Source organism: Oncorhynchus mykiss, chromosome 3 (assembly GCF_013265735.2).
Source record: "Oncorhynchus mykiss isolate Arlee chromosome 3, USDA_OmykA_1.1, whole genome shotgun sequence".
Taxonomy (NCBI): Eukaryota; Metazoa; Chordata; class Actinopteri; order Salmoniformes; family Salmonidae; genus Oncorhynchus; species Oncorhynchus mykiss.
Genome location: NC_048567.1, coordinates 29,114,381 through 29,132,678, shown reverse-complemented (window position 1 = coordinate 29,132,678; position 18,298 = coordinate 29,114,381). Strand labels below are relative to the sequence as shown.

Below are 18,298 nucleotides of genomic sequence, written 5' to 3'. Positions count from 1 at the left end.
TCAGATAATCAGATACAGTCTAAACAGCCATGCTTACAATAGAGACTTCAATCGCATGACCTTGTTGTTGGCCAGATGGCCATTACAAAACCCGGCTGTGCCTGGATGGCTGGTTCGTCACGACAAAACCGCATTGAACATCTCTGCTTTCTGCTATTCCTCTTCTCTCTGTACATCCCCAACAAGTGACACAGCCAAAATTCCTATCCTCTCCCAGAGGGTCAGCAGTGGTTTGGAGCCAGCAGACGGCGAGACGAACAAAAGAGCTGGTTCAAACTGTTTCTCTGTGGAAAAGCGGACGACAACGCTAAATTCCACACGCTTGCACATGCTGTGTCTAGATTGTACACGGATGAAAACCAGGCGCCATATTGGTGTCATTTCGTGTTATTGTGACTTTGTTGACAGATGCTGGAGATGTCTGGGACTATGGGTGTTCCCGCGTGAGGTTGTTTCGTTCAAACATAAGTCCTTTTCAGGGCCATTACTTCAGGCAAACGACATCAGGTTCCAGCAGTAATCATATGAACAGTCTCAACACCAAACATACAATAAAGGAGAGTCCAAAAGTCCTTGTTCGTTACTGTATGGTGTTAGGGTTTTTAAGGTCCCTCCCAACTGTTCAGAGATTCTCTGCATAATGGCAAGAGCTGTAATTATAGCTTCCACAAGAACACAACAGACCATAAGAGTAATGTGTAATTAATGAAGGTCTAGACTCTTAGAAAAAAAGGTTCCAAAAGGGTTATTTGGATGTCCCCATAGGAGAACCCTTTTTGGTTCCAGGTAGAAACCATTTTATGTTCCATGAAGAACCCTCTGTGGAAAGGGTTTTACATGGAACTCAAAGGGGTTCTACCTGGAGCCAAACGGATTCTACTTGGAACCAAAAAGGGTTCTTCAAAATGTCCTGCAAAAAATATAAGGTTTAGTGCCAAAAGGAGCCCTTGTTCAATATTCTCCAATGGGAGAAATGTTTTTCCTGTAGTCCCGCCCATTAAGTGATGTCAATACATATCACCCAACATACCAGTTACAGCCCATCAGAGCTGCTAACAGGGGAAAGGGTCTGTCTGTCCGCCTATCGGCTCTTTCACAACAGATGAGATCATTACACTGCCTGACACACCAGAGCGTTCTTTGCGCTCAACTCAGCTGTGAGTTAAAAAACACCATGGACTCAGTTATGGCTATCATAAACGTTACGCAATCAACATCTAGCCCGCAACATCGCTTGTTGCGTAAGTCTGCTGAGCATCATGATCTACTTTTACGTAATGACGTTCGGTGGCTAAGCAAGTGTAATAACGCTGTCAAGAGAGCAGCCCGTGTGAGCTCAGGGAGGAGAGAGTTGCTTTTGCTTGCTCTAGCGAAAACGCTTGATTTGAGCCCACGCCGCAGAATATAATAGAACAGAATATGATGCTGGTCAAGTGAGATATGCCATTCATAAAATGCTTCCTATGTGTAAACAAAAACAAAAGATGAAGTAATGTCTGTAAAAAGGACAGGAAAGTAGAAAAGATTTAATGTGATGCAGGTCAACTGTGTTATAAGTACAAATGTGTTCCATTATTTAAACAATTTGATGCACTGAATAAGGCTAATCTTAAAGCTATTCAAATTAACTTTTAGCAACATTTAACTTGAATAAAAGTGCTTTATAATATTATAATTGTGCTAGTGAATTGTTTTTTTATACCGGTCTTAGGAAGAGTAATCTCATGTAGAAAATGTCTGGCCCCCTTGTAAAAAAAACGTTTTCAAATCTGGCCCTGTAAGAACATGTTTGAATAGCCCTGGTGTACAGCCTCCATCATCCACAACATGGGAGGCTAGTGAAACTTGTGACTATTTTAGGACAGTTGGCAACTATCTTCCATGGAGCCAAGGTTCGGGACTATGAACCTGTGGATCAATAATACAACAGGACACTTGGTGGACAGTCAGAGATTGAGTTCAAAGTGCTTTATAAACCAATAAACGACTACCACAACATTTGGTTCAAGATATTTCTGACAAGATGGCCACCACCACCAAATTATCTTTCTGATCGGTGCAGGGGGGAGAACACATTGAGGTGGCCTATAAGAACAGTACCAATTAATTCCTTTAGCTGAACAGGGCCTGGGTCTAATATTAGCTGATGGGTCTGGTGACTGGGACTTTAAGACGACCAAGAGAGCACAGAGCAGCCTGTCTGGGCTATTTTGAGAGGAGAGGAAATGGCAGGATAGGAAGCAGCTATGGAGTTCAGAGCTAGTTTCTTACCATTACCCTTCGCATTCAGCAACGACCTAGTCAGGGAAGTGGGGTACAGCTGTTTGGTGATATAATTAGGCCGCGGCACCACGCCATGCGCTCAGAGTTATTCTGAAGTTACTTAGGAGTGACAGAGAGAGAAAGAGAGAGAGAATGAGGGGGTGGGAAGAGAGAATTAAAAAGACGAAGGTTTGTAAATAGCCGATGTGTGCGTTTCATGGCCCCTCGTGTTTTGAGAGTGAGGGGTCAGGCGGTCAGCTATTAGACAGCATGTGGCTCTGGTATACGGTCACTTCCTCTCTGTGTCCTTTTGGTTTGAAATTCCTATGTAGCACACTGTCGAGACCTTACAACAGTGTTTGTCCAATGTTTTGGATGACACATTCATGAATGCATGAGCTCTTCCGACAATCTACATTTACAAACCTGGATGTATACAGCAATTACCATTACTTTATAGGGAACCACTCCACCATAAATTAGCTGTTTGTATTAGATTTAACTCAGCCACTCAATTTACTTCAAAGCACTTCGTTGTCATCTGCTATTAGCCTTTAATCACTATATCTGAAGCTTTGGAGTTAAAGTTCCAATGATAGGTCTAGAACCATCTGAAACATCAATGGTCTCTTATTTCAGAAGGCTAGTATTATGTGGGGAAGACCAAAGGGATTGAAGAGGCTACCCCAACTGCCAGGCCCTGTTAAAAGCGTGACTAATAACATATTTAATGGGGCTGTGAATGCACATGAATACACATACAACTTAAGTGCTTAAGAGACCAAATTAACTTCATAAGCATGGGTTCACATTCATTTTAAAAGCAATGGTCTTGCTCCCGGATTAACATAAACAATGTTTGGTTCTAGTTCTGGCAGCAAAATTCAGAGCATAAAAGGTAGAAAGGTAAAAAATAACTATTGTATAAAAAATAACTAAAAAATAACTACTGTGTATGTAAAATGTGTATAAGATGTATAAATTGAAGGTAAAAGCCGAGGTGTTTATTAGTTTACTCCAATTGGGGGATCGGCGGTAGGGTTTGCGGGGAATAATAATAAAGGTATATTATTTTTTAAAGTATGTATGTCTATATAGGTATGTGTATGTATATATGTGTATATGTATGCATGTGTGTATGGATATATATATATATATATTTACCCCAAAAATATATGGGGGATTGGAAATGATGCAGACAATTACATTGATGGAACCAATATTCTTTCCACAATATTAAGCTGATCCACCCATTTAAAAAAAAAAAAAAAGCAATGGTCTTGCTCCCGAATTAACATAAACAATGATCGGTTCTAGTTCTGGCAGCATAAAAGGTTGAAAGGTAACTATTTCCGCCGTTTTCACACTGTTTACCTTTTGAGCGTGTCTGAGGCGGAATTCCACAAAAGTGCATCAATAAAACCTATTATCAGCTAAATATAACGACGCTTAGTCGTTACCTTAAGTGGGGTCAAAAGTTCACAAAAATAAACAGAAACTGCGTCTGATTAATTCAGTCAAAAACACTTAAATATCCACACACAGCCTGATAAAATATTGTGGAACCTTAAGAGTTTGCACAGTTTGAGTGAGTTTCCAGTGAGGTGGGCTAGAGGGCTACCTCCACTCCCTGTGAGAAGTCAGTGTCTGAGGTAAGTGTGAATGGTGTGATTTACACCAGCTGGGTGCTGTAGAGGGGTCCATAGCTGACATGATGCTATCTCAATGTGTGGGGATTCGGAAGTTTAGCCCTGGTGAAGATATCTTTTCACTGAGCTCTCCTTCATCTCTTTACCTCTTCTCCCCCATCTCTTTACCTCTTCTCCCCCATCTCTTTGCCTCTTCTTTACCTCTTCTCCTCCCTCATTGAAACTCTTCCTCTGAGGGAGAAACACCACGCTGAAAACATACACAAAAGCACACACACACACACATGCCCGCTAACACGCACGAACACACAAACAGGGAGGCCCCTGCACTGGAAGAAAGAGAGAAATGCCACCCAAACATTGTTAGCATTGGGAGAACATTAGACTCTCTGGCGACACAGACGTGCCTGTTGTTTAAAGACCTGACTCCAAACACTACGAATATGGCATGACTTCTGTCACTCCGTGGCCTCGCCCTCTCTTTTCTTCTTCTCTCTCCCGTCCTAATTCAAAACCCACCTTGTCTGTGCATTTTGCTGAGCCTTTTTGCACATGTGAGAGAGGACTACTTCTTAACCCTCTATCCTTCTAAATCATCCTCCCTCCTGCACCAACAACATACCAGCATTACTAGGGCCCAGAGTTTTCCCTGGTTAGGTTGAGTGGTCTGGAAAACTCCTGTTCCTATACTACAAACTTAGAAGGGTAACTCTTTCCATCAGCATGCGAGTAACGAGCCATACCTCTTAAATAGGATCGCAAAGTAAAGCCTTCTCCTTATTCTGCTGATTTTTATTTCCAAATTCTATAGGGGATTTAGGATTTGCCTAATCCTTTTAACCATGCAAATACTTCTGAATTCTTCCCAAAAAGTAAACCCGATTAAGATGTTGGGAAACAGGGCATTTGATTGGCAACGTAATCTTGGGTAGAAGAACCATTCATATGGAATTAACTGGATTATACTGGATATAGAGCGTTCATCCTTCCGGACGGTCTTCCTTCTGCACTGTAACCGGTAATAAATAAATGAGATGATAAAACAGAGGAGTGAAATGATAAATGAGATTATATAACGAACAAGACATTCTATTGGCTCGCCATCTCTCTCGTCCTCCCTCAAATCAAGAGATTGAAAATGGGCCCCCTTTTTGAAATCTCACTCTGTGAGCAAATTGAAATCTTCAGAGGATGAATTATTTCTGTGCTAGCCGGAAGCTCATCGACACACACAGCAGCAAAAACACGTCTTTACTAGACCAGCTTTGAAGTTGATGAAGCGAAGGGACACTGCAACAACTAGGAGGATGCACAGTCATCCTATAGTAGGATGCACAGTCCACATCAGGGGGGGGGGGGGGGGGGGGGCAAAGTACGGCACAGGAAATAATAAAAAAATAATACTAACATTTGTTTTAATGCCTTAGGCCGCTGCGCCACTCGGGAGGCCCCAGCAAATTCATTTTAACAAACAATTGGTCCCCTGAAAAATGCGTCCCTCCGATGAATTTCAAAATCCTGATGTGGCCCTCGAGCCAAAAAGTTTGCCCACCCCTGGTCTACATAGTCTCATCCACTCGCTGACTCATTCACTATGCAGGAATAATGTATGGTAATATCCATATGTCCAGTTGAAATGAAGTATTTTCTGAGGAAAGTAATGCGAAACAAGTTGATCCAACAATGACAGTGTTAGAAGCTCAAGATGATCCCGTAAGATGATCACATCCCCACAAATATTACCCCATATATCAAATCTGACACCTAAAATGTGGCTAGAAGACCAATCTTAGGCTACATCTCTATACGACAGCAATGTTTACATTTGTGATCACCCTTACACATATATATATTTTTAAATCAGGTGGGAAAAAAACATGTTTTTCAGAAATGTTTGACGTTTCAAATGTAAATTTTTGTGGATTTTATTTACCCAACACGTTTATTTTTCACATTTTCACCACTTTCAGCTACATCTGGTCTCCCGTCCAGGGCTGACCAGAACCAACCCTGTTTAGCTTCAGAAGGAAACCAGCAGTGGGATGCAGGGTGCTATGTTGCTGAAAGGAATGTACCACAACTTGCGAATAGAAAAAAGGCAGGAAAAGCAAAGGCCAGGGTAACATAACCAAAGATAAGTCAAATTGCAGGAAAGAGGGAGGCGTTTTATTTAGTTGCTCATACATTTAAAAAGAAAACTGAAATACAAAATGTTGCATCCATTTACAATGAATTTGCTCTCGCATTTAAAAAGTATTTCCTTGCTATTCTATACCGTGTTTGTTTACATTTACTTTGTTTACAAACATTGGAGTTTTCTTACATGTGAAACTGAAAATTGGATTGCACGTGCAACACAGCATTCCTAACCTAGCCTACAATGTCTGCTGTGTGGATAATGGTATTCATTGCCCTTGACAATCAACAGTTCACGGTTGTGGGTGATGTTGGATTTTGCGACTGGTCGAGCACCAGTACGCACTAACGTTACCAAGTGCGATATTTTTCAGATGTTGCCCTACCGGAGTAACACATAATAGCGTCCCTGCTGTTAGCTTCACTACATATTATGGAACGTTGTTTGGGGCTTTGCGTGTCAAAAAAGATGCACGTCAAATAACACTATTTGACAATAACCCTATTTGAAGCGTTAAATAAGCTTTTAATTTGAAACGCCAAATAACACAGTTCTATTATAGAATGTTGTGTGTTCTGCAAGCCAAGTGCCACCACTACTATCCGTAACACTGTCAAAGCTGTACAAAAGACTGCAAACAAGCAAACACTGGCCACGAACGATGTGTTGACAATACCGCGTTGGTAATAAAGCATTTTATGATCGACCGCAACTTCTGGGGTAGCTAGCTAGCTTTAGCTTGGTACCTAACTAGCACCAATACAACCAGCCTGAAAACAATGACCAGTAGAAACTGTAGTCATTTTCACTACTCTTAGCAATGATTTTGGAATCCTTGTGAGTAAGTATTAGCTAGGTAGCCACTTGTTGTTTGCCTATTGAAATTGAACTTCAGTTCATGAAAATAAATAGCTAGCCAGCTACTTAACCCTGTTGCCCAAAGCTAATGTTATAAGCAGCCAGCTAGCTTCATCTGGCTAGTGAGGCTCGACCTGACCGGGCTATGCGTTGTGAAGCTAGCCACAGTAAGTATTAGGCACAATAGTGGAATTTGAGGTTTACCTTCAAAATAAAAGTACCTATTTCAAAGTGATGCAGAAGGTCACAATTGGTGGAATCATGCCATATTTAGACAATATAATGTTAAACAAGGTTGGAATGTGAATCAATGAAATGGGGTATCAGTCTACTCGGTGTTACCCACAGAACACAACTGTGAAGAGTTTACGCAAATATTGCGTTGTAGCTCTTATCGCGGGACTGTGACTGTGTGAAATCACCTCCCCAGTTGGCCTATTGTGAGTATTGACATTCATATTGCACTGTACAGCTTTACACAAGGATTGGGGATCAATGAAGCGGGGTAACCGTCTCCTCAATACCCAATATATTTTTTCCCCAACATCCTCCTCAGAGTTATCAGACTCCAAAACATCCACGCGGTATTGTTTTTCCTCTGGAATATTGTTCAATGCACATAGGTTGACAATAAATGTGGCTCAATTCACAGTTGTTTCAGAGTCCCGCAATAAGAGCTACGATGCTAATGTTCTCTGGGTGTCACTGAGTAGACTGATACCCCATGTCATTGATCCACAATCCATAGGTAAGGCTGTACGATGAAATAAGTATGCCCCCAATGCAATGACCAGCACTGTAGGTGCGCAAGACAACGTTTCCAGCATCATAGCATACATATCGTTGTGACATATGAAATACGAGTGATAGTGTAATCAATGTGTAATAACTATGTAAAAAATGCATGAACGCGTTAAATTATTATGTGATGTGCAGTCATATTCAGGTCCTGATTGGTCAACAAGCTTATTTGACACAATAACACTATTTGACGTGTATCTTTCTTGACAGGCAAAGACGCAAACGGCGTTCCATAGAAAGCCTGGTTGAGAATGAAATAACTGAACAAATGAACAATGAAACAGCACAGCAAGTAAATGGAAGAAATAGGTTTGGTCATGTTTTACGGGTAATGGGGACATACGTAAATGCCAACAAAATAACTTTTTGGTCTGTGTGGTGTGTGTGTGTAACCTTTATTTGACTAGGCATGTCAGGCATGTCAAAAAATGTTAAATACTGGTTATCTGTATCGGGGGTTTTTTGGCAAGGAAAATATCGGATATCGGTATCGGGCAAAAATGTCGTATCGGTGCATCACTACTGGAACGTGTGTCAACGTGAGACTCTTAGCCCACCAATCTCTAACTAATTCACAAATATACTCACTAATGCAGCTTTCTCTCCAGAAAACGGGACACTGGCTTTACAATTCACATATTCTCCTAATTACACAAGAGCAGCTCCTGCAGCTGAAGCTGTGCCTGCGTAGCTAGCTGAGTGATCCTTATTCACTGCAGGCCTGATAGCCTGACAGGGGTGGTGGTACTTGGGCTCCCTGACGGGGTTACACAATAGAAAAAGTCCTGTCAGACGCTGCGATTTGTTTCCCTGTCAGTCTGCTGAGACTCTTCATCCTCCAGGATGACGAGCGTGTTTGTACAAACTAGGGTTAGTAACAGTAGGCTACAACATGGAACTCAGTGAACAAGCTATAAAGCTTTAGGCAGAAGACGCACTCGCTCATCTAGGCTCAAATATCTCCATAACAATGCAAGTACAGTCACAGCAATATTTGCTATTGATTAATGAGGCAACTTACATGTATAGTGCCATTTGGAATAAACGCACAACAAACAGTATTCACCTTGAAGTTCACTGATCTGTTGGTTAGATCTATTGACCATTACAGTGCATCGGCAAGTGCGTGACCCAATATTACACACGTTGTTAAGATTTAAAGTAGGCCTAAACTGTGACACTATGGCCGACCCTCAACTAGTTTAAAGGCAGTTACCATTAGCTGTGCAGTTACACACTTGACATTTACAGTAAATATCGGAACATGCCAGTACGAAACACATCGATATTCACATAATCTGCCTCCAGAGTTCACACGTCAAGATGGCTTCTCCTTACTTTGCTCCTCACAGGTCCCTGACAAGTTATTCAGATATATGATATACCCTGTACTGTCTGTGACGTCTACAGTAACCATTTCAGACAAGTGTTATTTTTATAGCCCTCTCTGATGGGTAGAGCATACTCTCTGTGTGTGTGTGTGTGTGTGTGTGTGTGTGTGTGTGTGTGTGTGTGTGTGTACGTGAGTGCGTTCGCATGCGTTTGTGTGTGTGTGTGTGTGTGTGTACGTGAGTGCGTTCGCATGCGTTTGTGTGTGTGTGTGTGTGTGTCATGGTTAGAGTGCACTAGCAATGGTATAGCTAGCCACGAAAAGGAAAGAAAGCTCTTGATTCCAGTCAGCCCGCCTCAGATTTGCAGGTTAACAACAGAGAACGGATTAGAGAAAAAGACCAAATGGTTGCCGACTCCAAGGGCATGGAACGAGTGGCGGACTGGCGGTGCAGAGAAAAGGAGAGCTCAGAGGGGCGAGTGCCTGAATGCAAATCTAGGTTGCGTCCCAAATATTCCCTATATAGCACCCTACTTTTGACCAGAGCCCTAACAGTGCACTACATAGGAAATAAGGTGCCATTTGGGACACATCCCCTAAAGAAAATAAGGATTAGAAGATGTCCTGACTGTCCTGATGGAGGCAGAATTCCACAATGCCTGGGCCGGACTAAAGAGACTACTACAGCAGCCCCACTGCAAGGGCCTCTGATTCACAGTTCACACCAGTGAGTGGATCCTATCAACGGTATTCTATGCGACTTGGTAGTTGAACGTAGTAGCGTTAGCGAGCATACACAATGCACTTCAGAGGCACACTCTGCCAACACGAATGGGTAACTCCCTGATTCTTCTGAAGGGAGGACACAGAAAAACATATCTGGCTTTGGTTAGCAACAAAGGTGGTCTGTCCTCCAAGGTGTGAATGAATGACTGCCACAATAACCTATTCAAAATTCTCCAACCAGACCAATATAAACGACGATGACATTAAAATATTGATTGAGTGTTCTGAAGTTGGGGAAAATCCCTTCTATAAATGTGCTCACACGACAACAGAGTTCGGCTAGGGCTTGACAGGTAGCTCACCCTTCATGCTTGAGGAATGCGACGATGAAGATTAACTAAGATATTTTACAGGACCAGTCAGTCAGAAAGGGCAGCGAGTAGTGAGTCATCGCTTTGTTACATTTTTAGCTCGTGTAACGTGTTCCTCGGGAATCATCCCAGACAGCTTCAGAAACAGCTTCTGCTCGTTGTCAAGGGGCGGAGATCATAGAAGAAGAATTCTGTAGGCTACAGTGCACATAATGAGGATGGCGCGTTTCCTGGACACGGCCTTCAATGACATAGCCAGATTGGTGTGTGCTGTAGCCAACTCCTATTGTCATTGTCATCCAAGGACCATATGAGGTTGGCAAGACCACACAAACAGATCTGGCACCAGGCTATCAATGACATAGCTGCTAGATAGATACATCAGGGTCTGGTCAAGGTTTCCATGGTCAACAGGGTGGAGCTCCATTCTTATGAATCTCAGCCAAAACAAGTAACAACCCACCCATCCAGCAGCCCACAGGAAGTAGGAAGGAAGCTCTTGGTTGGACACTGTTGGCCATGTTGTGTGTGTTTGTCCTACTAGCAGAGCAGGGTAATGGATCAATGCAATGGTTCTAGCTCTTAGACAACCTCAGTTGAACATCACCTCACCTGCATTATGACACAACTACCTCCTCTCATGAATTGCCTGAGAATCTGGGTAATTCCATCTTCCTTCTGGGGAGTTTTCGTTTTGAGGATCTTACCTATCCGCCCCCGGCCGCTTTATTCTTTACTGGGAGTGTTATTACTCACACAAAGGTAATTGGCCAACAGGCTATTACACAAAATAGGGCCTGGTGATTATCAGGTATGTATGATTCAGAGAGAAAGTGCATTGTCCTCTATTTCACAATAAACCTTCACAATAAACCTACAATAAACCTATATTCATGTATTCAAATAGAGCTGCATATCTGGCTGTGTGAAGTGGAACATTAAAATAGCCACTGACACTCTCTTAATTGGATGGCACCAATGGCTGTTCTCTGGTCTTCAGTCTAAAAGTCCTTCACTCGCTCATAATTATACTTCATAATAGTCCTTATGCATTATGATGACACATGAAAAGCCATCGAGGCGAGGAGGCATATCCCGAACAATGCGACAATCCATGCTACTCTGATCATCTCTCATCTGACAAATACAGGGTTATGGTGTGTGTGTGTGTGTGTGTGTGTGTGTGTGTGTGTGTGTGTGTGTGTGTGTGTGTGTGTGTGTGTACCCGAAGGGAATGCACAACTGCACTCATACTCCTGCCACATCCGTTTTGACCGGTCACTGTTAAACACTCTTATGCAAAAGCCCACTGACAGAATACTGTTTATAATATCCAGTGGATAACTTTGTCCTTGAACACTAGCTAGTCACAGATTGTAATTTGCACATTTAAAATCATAGCACTTCAAGAGTAAATAAATCAATCTGGCCAGATGATGAAGTTGGCTCCTGCCTGCACTTTGGCTCTGCACTTTTGATTAAAAGGCATCTGATCACAGTAGGCTAAATCACAGTACTCATGTGTATTCATTTACAGATCAGAAGGCACCTGGGTTAAAGATATATGAACCATGAATCCCTGCATTAGAACTGGGCTAGTCAAGATCAAATGGCACAGAACAGAAGCCATTCATTATCTGGTTGATGGGTGCTCATGTGATAAACCGGTTGAGGGGAAAATGGAACGGATGCCAGACCGGTGACCTCATAATGTAAACATGGGGGGGGGGATTGCCCCATCAAGCGCGCTGTATTAATTATTTTTAATTTAGTTTTGATCGAATGGACAGTGTTTGGGTCAGGCTGTTAGAGACACTAATCATACATTTGTTGAGAAACCTGTTGAGGAAAATCCAATGATTTAAACCCAGTATATTCTCATGTGTTGTTGTTGTCATACGGATTAGAGAAGAATTAACAGTGTGGCAGTAGACTATGCTGTATTGTGGAAGTAGACTAGGCTGTATTGTGGAGCCTTTTTGGACGGAAGCTCTGCTTCCTCTAGTTCCTTCCTTTTGACTAGGCTAATAATCAACATTTAGACAGATCGTCGACATGTGTTGTTACACGTTTATAGCGTGGAAATATCCCGTATTAGACTACTCCACACATAGCCTAACAATGATACAAATGAGAAGAAATCAAACTCGTTTGATCTCAAACAATGTCGCATTCACACGCACAGCGACCGTGCAAATAACCGGTATAATGATCATTCGATTAAAAAAAAGTTTTGTCGGGAGATAAGTGAGAAACGTGAGAAAGGCCACCAGAAAATCCTCAAATTCATTGACAGGTCGAACAACAAACGTTTCAACGCGCGTTAAATGTCCACGAGGTTCAATAAAAGAATAGGTAACTTACATATTGCTTCAGGCAACGCATTTCCCACCAAATCGGTGTCGAGGTCTTTGCTTTGCATTTTATTCATTCAATCATGCGCTTTTCGGCTCGTCCTCTCCCGACCGTATGTATACTCATTCCTCAAACAGAAGGGAAACTTGGTTGAGTCACTCTAGTTGCTCACCAGCGCGCACAGACTACCCCTATTTCCAAATGGAAAACGCTGGAGACGCACCGGGTAGGCAGCACTCTTTCGGAAAAAACGGTGCCACACACAGAATAACAATGTGGTTGGTTGGAAACTATTTTGGCTGCAATACCATCAACGTTCCTAAATTGCTTAGGATCAGAAAGATATAGAGGGGGAGGAGAGAGGGGAAATAAGTAAACCCACACAACAGCTGACGGTATGGTATGCTTATTGTACGGACAGTCGGATGCTGGCCTCCGGATCGGACTGTTCCATAGCCAGTAGGGGTGTGAATATGTTATGGAGCACGTTTATTTTCAATCTTTATACCGCATTATCTAATTTACAACGAATAACATATGTTTTGTATTATTATGTTGTAAATACTTATATTTGAATATGTACATGTTTAAACGTGTTTAATCAAATACTTCACATATGATACAAATGTATACCCCTTTCATTCCAAATGGAGCCAGCCGTCCATAAAATAATACAACCTCTGGTCCATTCCAGTGTAAAGTATTTCAATGCTTTTCATGTGTTGAATGCCTGACCACTGCTTCAACGATGCTATCACCCAAACAACATTGAAAACAAATGTTTTTAAATATGTTTTTTAGAGGTCACATATGGTAGCCTAATTATTATACTATAACCCCCTTGGGAGGTGCCGTGGCAGAGATCTTTGTGGGCTATCCTCGGCCTTGTCTCAGGATGGTAAGTTGGTGGTTGAAGATATCACTCTTGTGGTGTGAGGGCTGTGCTTTGGCAAAGTGGATGGGGTTATATCCTTCCTGTTTGGCCCTGTCCGGGGGTATCATCGGATGGGGCCACAGTGTCTCCTGACCCCTCCTTTCTCAGCCTCCAGTATTTATGCTGCAGTAGTTTATGTGTCGGGGTGCTAGGGTCAGTTTGTTATATCTGGAGTACTTCTCCTGTCTTATCCGATGTCCTGTGTGAATTTAAGTATGCTCTCTCTAATTCTCTCTTTCTCTCTTTCTTTCTCTCTCTCGGAGGACCTGAGCCTTAGGACCATGCCTCAGGAATACCTGGCTTGACGACTGTCCCCAGTCCACCTGGCCGTGCTGCTGCTCCAGTTTCAACTGTTCTGCAGGCGGTTATGGAACCCTGACCTGTTCACCGGACGTGCTACCTGTCCCAGACCTGCTGTTTTCAACTCTCTAGAGACAGCAGGAGTGGTAGAGATACTCTTAATGATCGGCTATGAAAAGGCAACTGACATTTACTCCTGAGGTGCTGACTTGCTGCACCCTCGACAACTACTGTGATTATTATTATTTGACCCTGCTGGTCATTTATGGACATTTGAACATCTTGTCCATGTTCTGTTATAATCTCCACCCGGCACAGCCAGAAGAGGACTGGCCACCCCTCAAAGCCTGGTTCCTCTCTTGGTTTCTTCCTAGGTTTTGGCCTTTCTAGGGAGTTTTTCCTAGCCACCGTGCTTCTACACCTGCATCGCTTGCTGTTTGGGGTTTTAGGCTGGGTTTCTGTACAGCACTTTGAGATATCAGCTGATGTAAGAAGGGCTATATAAATACATTTGATTAAATTGTATTTTATTTATTAGTGCATCACCTGGTAGACTAGCCTATCAGGTGACGCACACGGACTAAAAAAAAAAAAAAACTATCACAAGCAACGATGGCTGTGCATGTCATATAGAGAGACATTGAACCACTGGTCACTTACAGTATTCGTGACATCGCTCATTCTAATATTTATACTACTGTACTTTGTATTCAGCTACATTGTTTATACAGACCACATATGTATTCATGTAATGGAGTATTGACATAGTTCACTCTAATATAGCCTAGGAGGAGTATTTCTGTCTGTAATAAAGCCCTTTTGTCGGGGAAAAACTCATTCCGATTGGCTGGGTCTGTCTCCCCAGTGGTGGGTGGGCCCATGCCCAGTAATGTGCAATCCATAGATTAGGGCCTAATGAATGTATTTCAATTGACAGATTTCCTTCTATGAACTGTAACTCAGTAAAATCTTTGCAATTGTTGCATGTTGAGTTTAAATTTCTGTTCTCCATATTTTAGCATACTTATTTTCCTGCTATTGACCATGAAAAAGTGAAACCTAAAGTATAATTCATTCTCCAGAAGTGTTTAAATACTATCATCTCTCGCCAGGGGCGCAACTTTGGATTTAGAAGTGGGGAGGACATAATTTTTATTATTATTTTTTATCCAGTCGAATAAACACTCCAAACAGACTACCGACCGCTCAGAGGCGTCCGCATGGGCCTAAAGCACACCATTGCCTCGTTTGGTATCACATTCCAGTTATAAAACTGGGGGGGACAAAGGTGCCATTTCAGAATGTGTCCCCTTCCTCGTCCTCGTCCCCAGGGAAAGTTGCTACCCTGTCTCTGGCAGAAATTAAAATGAGACTGCTGTCTAAATTCAGTTGTTAGTCTATGTTGGCATGGCCAAAAGTCAGGCTAAGATTTTGCCCTATGATTAATGCCTTAGTCTTAGTCTGCACAATTTCAAAACAACGTCAAGACACCACAGTGACCACTCTCTCTGGGACTACACGTTTGTAGAAGTTTGTGAAAGACCCCACAAGTTCAAGGCCATCATCAATGGAAACTGACCATATAAAATGCGACATTGCACCATGTGAGAATGATATTCTCTGAACACATGTTTTGTTCTCATGTGTGCATCTCAGGTAGGCCTAGACTGACCCTAGTCCCTAGGAATTATGTTACCAACATGCACAACCTAAATCTCTTGACCTTTGACTCAGGTGTGGGATGTACACTCACTTTAATTAGGATTCTCATCACAGTGTGTAAAAGATGCTGATTCCGTCGACCGTTCCAGTCTGAAGGATTAGACATTTGCTGGGGATTTGGACTGTGAGGGCACATGCAGTGAGAACAAGAGAAAAGGGTGCACAGCAGCACAATTATTGGCACATGGTTTAGCATACCAACACACAATACAATGGAACATTTCGGCAAATTATATGATAAAGTTATCTTTCACACATTGATACGATATATAAAGTTATTTGTTGAGAGACAACTCCAGTCCGTGTTCTTGTGTGTGAATTTGACCTTTTGTTTTGCTGTGATGGATCTGATTTATATCAGGACTTGTTAAACAAGTTCCACCCAAGATAAGAGTTTTTACTGCAATGTTTGCGCTTACAGAAACAACATGCCAATCTGTGCCAAAACAATGCTGGAGAAGTATAACAAAATGAAACGTCTTCACAATTCTTTAGTATGTTCTAATACAGTATTCCAATCATATTTGTTGTGCAGTCTAATGGGGCTTATAAGGTAATTTAGCAAACGGCGACTGCATGCCAAATAGAAGCAGAGTGAAAATACGTGTTTAGATTTCTTGATTTCATTAGTTCATCGTGCACTGAAAAAGATACCAAATGTACAAGCTTCTCCATAATGGATCTCTCCACTCGTTCCAACTGAAGCACTCTATCCCCCGCCTGTAGATTTCAAGGAGCATCTGCCAAGGAGGGGGCTGTGATGGGGGGTAATCGGCACGCTTGAGAGGGGACCCCCCCCACACCAAAATAAAAAGACCCAGTAGGGCTCCTTTGTGCAGCTGTTCAGTCGTTTTAGCACAAACCCCCAAGAGCCACCTGTCACTGCAACTAGAAAGGAGCTTGTGTGTGTGTGTGTGTGTGTGTGTGTGTGTGTGTGTGTGTGTGTGTGTGTGTGTGTGTGTGTGTGTGTGTGTGTGTGTGTGTGTGTGTGTGTGTGTGTGTGTGTGTGTGTGTGTGTGTGTGTGTGTGTGCTGGTGAGCAGGGGGCTTGTGTGTGTGCTGGGGAGCAGGGGGCTTGTGTGTGTGTCTGTGCACATGCTTGATTGTTTGTTTGCATATCTGACAGTTCATTTTTTGAAGAGGGAATTTCAAATGAAAAGAGAGGAGACAGAGATATTCAGTTGGACTTGGCTTGGGATGAATCCAGAAACCTATTCAACAATCTTTCATTTGTTTTATGATTTGGTCCCAGTAATATACCCAAGAGCCTTTTACAAATATATGAGATGAATAGGAGCAAATTAAGCACTTTCTGTTGCCTGTGGAGGTCTTTACCACATATACGAAATGAAGATGAATTGAAGACAGATGTGAAAAATAACCTATAATAGGATCGAGGGAAGAGCATGACGTTTCATTTTCAGGAGATGAAGAGTAAATTAAGAATGTATATCCTTCTGCCTTGCAGTCAGGCATAGGTTCATGTACAGTGGAGAGCAATATGCTTATAAACATGTTATCAATTTGATATAACATAAGAGCTCATGTTACATAGACTGGGTTGGATATGCTCATAGCTCAATGTTGCACAGTGCAATAACCTAACAACCATGTTGGCAAAACAGGTTGTTTTCGTATGTTCTCTTTCTGTATACTAGAATGTGCTACTGTGAGTGCTGCAAGCTGGAGGCCTAGCACATTGTACAGTTAGACCTTTCAGTATGACTTCCCTGCATGCAGTATTTGGAGAGATTTTGGAGTTTAGTGCAACGGTTTAAAAGGTTTATTCACGACCTCTTTAGAGCTCCCTTTGTCCTTGTAATCCCAATGTTTCTGCCAATCTATCCATTTTTCTGTACTCGCACAGAACAGTAAAGAGCAACTTGCCATGGGTAATTTAATGAGGAACAATGCTTTTCTCAATTATCTCTCTCCGTGATAAACTACTCTTCATACTTTGGACTGCGTTGTAACTACCCATGGCGAAACAGTGATGACTTGGCATGTGAATAATTCGATCAACAGTACAAAAGCACTCTTTGCTTATTTCATCCTGTTTATTCAACTTGAGAAACCTTTTAACATCCGTGACTGTTTCACATGGACTGTAGCTGAACAAATGTTAACTTTTTCAAAAGATAACTTTATTTGTCACATGCTTTGTAACAACGGCTGTAGACTAACGTTGAAACGGTTACTAAGGTGCCCTTCCCAACAATGCAGAGAGACAAAAGAGAAATAGTAGAAACAAAAAAAAACTAAAATGAAAATGAGAAGATTAAAGGATCAGTGTAGAGTTTAGCACACAGAACAACATTGTGTTTATGCCATTTGAAATGTGTCAATCTTTGCGCAGGACGCAAAGGAAATCTGGTCCCGGATCTGTTTGTGATGTATAACCAACTTATGGTTGTTATCAAGGCTATAGAGCACAAACAGATCTGAAACCAGGCTAAAAGGAACTCATTGGTTTCATCACAGATTTCTCGGTTGTGATGACAAGAACAACACACTTTTAAAGAAAGGTTTGTAGATTCTGCCATTCTATAGGCCCATAATACATAACTGTGACAATAACAGTCAAAGTAATATAAACATTTTAGATGGTCTCCTACCTGGAAGTTACTGATTAAGCTTTTTCATTTTAAGAGCCTTTTTCTTACTGCCCTCTCAAACCCAAGCTTGAGGGAGAAAAGCAGTCCTTTCATTCTATGTGCTGGAGCACACATCTTTTTAGATCCACTTTTCAAGAGATCTGCAAATGCACCTAATCTTTTGTACCCCCTTTTTCCAGGGTATTCATACCCCCCATCCTTTCATCTGTCTCTCAATGACCCCACACACGCAGTCACGC

General features: G+C 42.0%; 1 protein-coding gene across 8 annotated transcripts in view; it reads right to left on the bottom strand.

The window, feature by feature from the left end:
- Positions 1-18,298, bottom strand: part of map7d1a (MAP7 domain containing 1a) — a 79,856-nt gene that overhangs the window by 51,682 nt on the left and 9,876 nt on the right. For 7 of the 8 annotated variants that reach the window (XR_005042484.1, XM_036973746.1, XM_036973747.1 and 4 more), the window contains exon 1: positions 12,499-12,912. The exons of the other annotated variant lie outside the window; for it this stretch is intronic. Coding sequence is in view for 6 of the 7 variants with exons in the window: in XM_036973746.1 (XP_036829641.1) it covers positions 12,499-12,565 (67 nt within the window). In the remaining variant the exon portion in view is untranslated. Of the gene's footprint in view, positions 1-12,498; positions 12,913-18,298 lie in introns of those variants that run through there. 8 annotated transcript variants of the gene reach the window in all.